Source organism: Sinocyclocheilus anshuiensis, unplaced genomic scaffold (genome assembly GCF_001515605.1).
Source record: "Sinocyclocheilus anshuiensis isolate Anshui unplaced genomic scaffold, SAMN03320099.WGS_v1.1 scaffold773, whole genome shotgun sequence".
Classification (NCBI taxonomy): domain Eukaryota; kingdom Metazoa; phylum Chordata; class Actinopteri; order Cypriniformes; family Cyprinidae; genus Sinocyclocheilus; species Sinocyclocheilus anshuiensis.
The window spans coordinates 536,331-541,270 of record NW_015539930.1 but is presented as its reverse complement, the minus strand read 5'-3'; the positions used below and the strand labels follow the sequence as shown (position 1 = coordinate 541,270).

Genomic DNA, 4,940 nt, shown 5'->3' with positions numbered 1-4,940 from the left:
GACGTGCATCCAAATGAGAGAGAGAGAGACCGCGAAGCTAGACGTTTCTTCTTATATTAACTAATGTACTCTATGATTAGCTCAGTGAATAATTAAAAAAAAAACATAGACCCGGCTAGAACAAGCGGAGTGATACAAAATTGTGAAAGAGCGTGTTCCTGTAGCAATACCAGTACAATATCTCACGGTTCTCAACCAATCAGATTTGAGAACCAGAACGAACTGTTGTATATGTGTGTATGTATATGTATATATATATATATATAAAATATAATATAAGTGCAATGGGCAGCCATGATAAACAGAATAAATGACTCGAGACATTGAATTATTAAAAATGAATACACACTCAAGGTATATAGGCATTACCACTTAATTTCCAGTGATTGTACATTCTGTTATGAGTTATTCCTTCCTTGTCAGACACTAAATAAATTAATCTTAAGTACCAAATGTGTCTGTGAATAGGGTATTTTCTTACAGTGGCTCAATCAGTGACTGAAAAACTTTGTGTGATGCTGCATTCATACAGAATAGTGTCAGTGTAATGTCCAAGACCAGTGAGCAAAAATTACTTAGCGATACTTTAATAATATTAGAGCGTAATCTCCAATTAAAAGTGCAATTTAATTTTATTCTACATATAATCAAAATCTTCATAATTCTGTTGTCTAATCTGTCTCTCCATCTCTGCTCTGGACAGACCAGTTCTTCCTCTATCCATACTCCTCAATCTAACTCCATAACATTTCACCCCATCCCAGAATGCACTGCTCCTCTCCATCTTTCCTTTACATTCTCCTCTGCTTCCTCATTAAGGTATAGCAGTGATTTGACCTTTAAAACACTTCCTGTTTGTCTTCAATAATTCTCATGCCTTTCAGAGTCATTTCTTATTAACATATTGAGTATCACTCTCCTCATGTCTCTTTTAAAGCAGTAAATTAAAGCCAGAAATACTTTATGGCATAAACATGCAAAGAGTAACTCTCAGATGGTGAGTGTTTGTCAGGATAATTGTTTGATTAATTGATTGAAAGTGAAAAGTTTGCCCACAAATGAAACTGCTATTGTTATTTACTCTCCCTCATGTCGTTCCAAACCTATATAGCTTTATTTCTACCATGGAAGAAATGTCTCATGTCTCAGAGATTTAAGAGTTTCAGTGAAGAAGGACTTTAAGATGTAATAATTACGTTAAAACAATATTCACTCAGAAATTGCTAGTAAATTTAACAAGTAACATTGAATTATGCATGACATTTTGAAGTATAAAAACTGAAATAGCATTTTCTTGTAAAACATACTCCAATAATCCTACTTTTATGGTATTTTGGTATTTTTGGTATTATAATTTTTGGAGTTTGAAAGACCAAATAAAACAAGAATGCTTTCTTGGAAAGAACCAGCTTGGGAATTTCTCCTTTTGAGTTCAATGGGAAAAAGAAAGTCATACCGGTTTAGAGCATTATTAATTTTTTGGGTAAATCTTTCCTATAACTTAACCAAAGATGATCACAACATTTGCTGCAATAAACTCTCAAATCTACATTTCAGTCTGCCACCAGCAGTAGCACAACATCCTTTACTGTAAGAAAACAAACAGTCGTTCCTCAATCAAATGGAGACTCATATGCTCCCAAACAGGTATATGACCATATCTGCGGAATGACTGGAATGAGTCTTCCGGGAGATTGTTGGCATGTTGTAGGCAGGACTGGAGAGCACTGATCAGGGTGGCAGCTCTCTTTGATGGACTGTCTCTCTTCACATGGTTGGTTTTCTAATGAGAACGTGCCAGTGTAACACACACTTGGCTGTAAGCATCCATACATTCCATCTGACCACAGAGAGAGAGAGCATTCCAAAAGTCCTCTCTTCCATTGCCAGATGCCTGACCTGAAACTCTAGCTCCACCCACTGAACAGTTCAAAATTGACTGGATCATTACATAATCGTCTCAACATAGGAGTTTTTCAAGTTTCACGGGATGCTTTTAGAAGTATCTCAAGAATGACCGACAACCCAGCTAAAAGACATGGGCTCTGTTCTAAAACCAAATGAGATGCCTACATTCTACAGATGCAGTCCAGGCATGTGTGAATAATGCGAATCCAGCTACATTTCTGCAAAAGCATACCTGTGCATGCATTTCACTGCAGTTTCCAGCTGAAATTAACTTTAGAGGCAGTAAAAGACCAACAAAACTTGTTCCTATTTATACAAATTATGATTACAGGGGAAGATAATTGATTAAAAAATATAAATTTTTAGGTGGTTACTTACACAGTAATATTTTATAACTTCAGTATACTTTTACCACAGTACCTGATTTGTAAATTAAAACATTTTGACTTAAGCAGCACATAAGCAGCTCCATATATATGGATTTTCTGACATAGTAAACTTGCTCGGTAGCTCACCTAGTACTGCACTGCATTTTCCAGGTGGAGAGCTCGGGTACGAGTCACTTCGAACACGAGTCATGACACTCAACAAAAGAGCTAAAGCAGCATGGTTGCTTTAGCAAATGCGTTTTTATTTTAATTTTTCAAGACACTGCCGTTTAATAAATCTGCATCTGCAATGGAGAAAAAAATGAAAGTGTTATAGTGGACGTGTCATCTGAATAATGTAGCAGAATGTACCTGAAACAACTTATTTCTAAGTTCTTTTGTAGAAATGTAGCCAGAGTCATATATTTCCAATGAGCCTGAGTTACGTAAACGCCATTGGCACGTATCACTCTGCACAGGAAACAAAACATACTCATTTCAGTAGTCTGATGTTAGCATGTTGCTAAGCTAACAAGGATAAGTGCAATGCTACCATAAAATTTGCACACAAAAAAAAAACAAGGAGGGGTGCTTGATGCATCTTGCCTGTTTTACACCATATTCCTGTAATGCTTTAAGATGGTGCCTATTTAGGCAGCTCAGTGAGTTATGGAATAGAGCAATGCAGTCTGTTTCGAAAGAAGCTATCTAATCAGTCAGACTCATTGTTTGACAGAAAGGTGTTAAATATATTCTGAATTATTTTCTCTCAGATTTTCCCCAGCATGTCCTCTCATGCGCTGCCTTATATTGCTTTATCCTTCTGTTTCATTCTCTTTTCTTCACTTTCTGTCCCTGCTCTCCCATTGGCTGGTAGCGCACAGTAGGCAAAGTGTCTCTGATAGTGGGCGCTAGAGCTGACAGTCTGGTTACCCTCTATGAAAATGATCATAGGCCCCAGGCAAGCAACTCAGACCCTCCGGTAAGCCACAGATCAACTGTTTAGTTCTTTTTAATCTAAAAACGATTATGAATTAAATTAGGAATTTTATGAGCTCATCCTGTGCAGTTAAGCTCATGTTAACATGTACAGTTTTGTCATCATTTACTCACCTTAATGATGTTACAAACCTGTATGACTTTCTTCCCTGGAATACAGGAGATGATTTCCATACATTAAAAGCAAATGTGAACTGGGACTATCAAGCTCCAAAAATGTTACCATGGTTACTCTTCTAAATTGAGTAAATTAGATCAAATCTCTCATAGAGGTTTACATTCTGTACAGCAATGTAAATACTGTATACTGCCTACTGCTTTCCAAAAATGGTATGTGAATAAATATGAAAAATGCAGCACCATTTCAAATGTCACATAGCCTGCATTTTGCATGTTGAAGTCATTATGTGGCGTCCATATTATTAACTCAAAAATAAATATGGTTATTTTGCACTTTTAATGCAATTTTAAAACATTGAATCAAATAATGAGTCAGAAAAGATGTTTCATGTCTGAAATGACTTTTGGCTCGTTCATCACTATGAGCCAAACTGAAAAGTCAAATCAAGCACAGTGAGTGCATTGTGGGATACAGTACCCGGCACTGTTTGAAGATATACTGTATATTTTTGGCCATTGCAGTAGGTCATCCAGGTACTGTATACTGCAAAACTAGAAGTATTTCATCACATTAGGATTGTCAGTGTAATGTTTTTGATATGATATTTTCCATGACAGCTCAGTCAGTGTGGATGTTATTCTCAGGGTTATTTTAAACATGTCGACACAATCTTAAATGTTTTTTGTTTCTTTGTTTCTTTCTTTTTTTTCCCTTAGCCTTCCTTAAAAAGAGAATTTCAGAGTTTGGGAGATGTGTGCCATGCGTGTAAGAAACGGGTGTTTGCAGTGGAGAGGCTCAGCGCGGAGGGATTCCACTTCCACAGGGAATGTTTCCGCTGTCATACCTGCAGAGCTCCACTGAGCCAGGGAGGACATTCCTTCGATTCAGAGGAAGGTACTGTGAAGGACCTGTACTGCATTCTCACTGTTTCTCATGAAATGATTAGTTAACCCTAAAATGAGTATTAAATCATCATTTACTCACCCTCATGTTGCATAAAACCTGTATGGTTTAATTTTCTTCTGTGGAATACAAAAGATGTTTAGCGGAATGTCCAGGCTGCCTTTTACTATACAAATAGGGCTGGGTAAAAAATATCGATATCTCGATGTTAATCGATTCTCATTTTTACGGAACGATATCGATTCTTAAATCCCAAGAATCGATTAGTGATGGGAAGTTCGGATCATTTTACCGACTCGGACCTTTGAGTCTCGTTCAGCAAAATGAACAAATCTTTTTTCCCGAGTCATTTCGTTCATTTTAGCAAAATATAATTAAAATGTTACGTGTTACTTCCCTAAAACGTCTACTACTTCCGCAAACGTTGATCACACTACAAACAATACAAAACTGCTATAAAAAACAGAAAAGATTAATTAATTGTTTACCTGGGTCTTCAGTCTATGATTAGCTCACCTCACCTCTTATCTGACAAGTCTTCGGTTAGAGTCGTTCGTTCATCACGTGACAGCCCCATACGCTTTAACCTATGCAGTCTGAGCCGGAAAGAGAATTGATTAGTTCTTCCATTGAGTTTTCGG

At 36.9% G+C, this 4,940-nt stretch overlaps 1 protein-coding gene across 1 annotated transcript in view; it reads left to right on the top strand.

Annotated features, from left to right (window-relative positions):
• The window catches only part of LOC107686850 (protein-methionine sulfoxide oxidase MICAL2-like), a 53,583-nt gene that overhangs the window by 41,521 nt on the left and 7,122 nt on the right, over window positions 1-4,940 (top strand). The window contains exon 19 of the mRNA XM_016484004.1: window positions 4,113-4,290. Coding sequence (XP_016339490.1) covers window positions 4,113-4,290 — 178 coding nt within the window. The remainder of the gene's footprint in view (window positions 1-4,112; window positions 4,291-4,940) is intronic.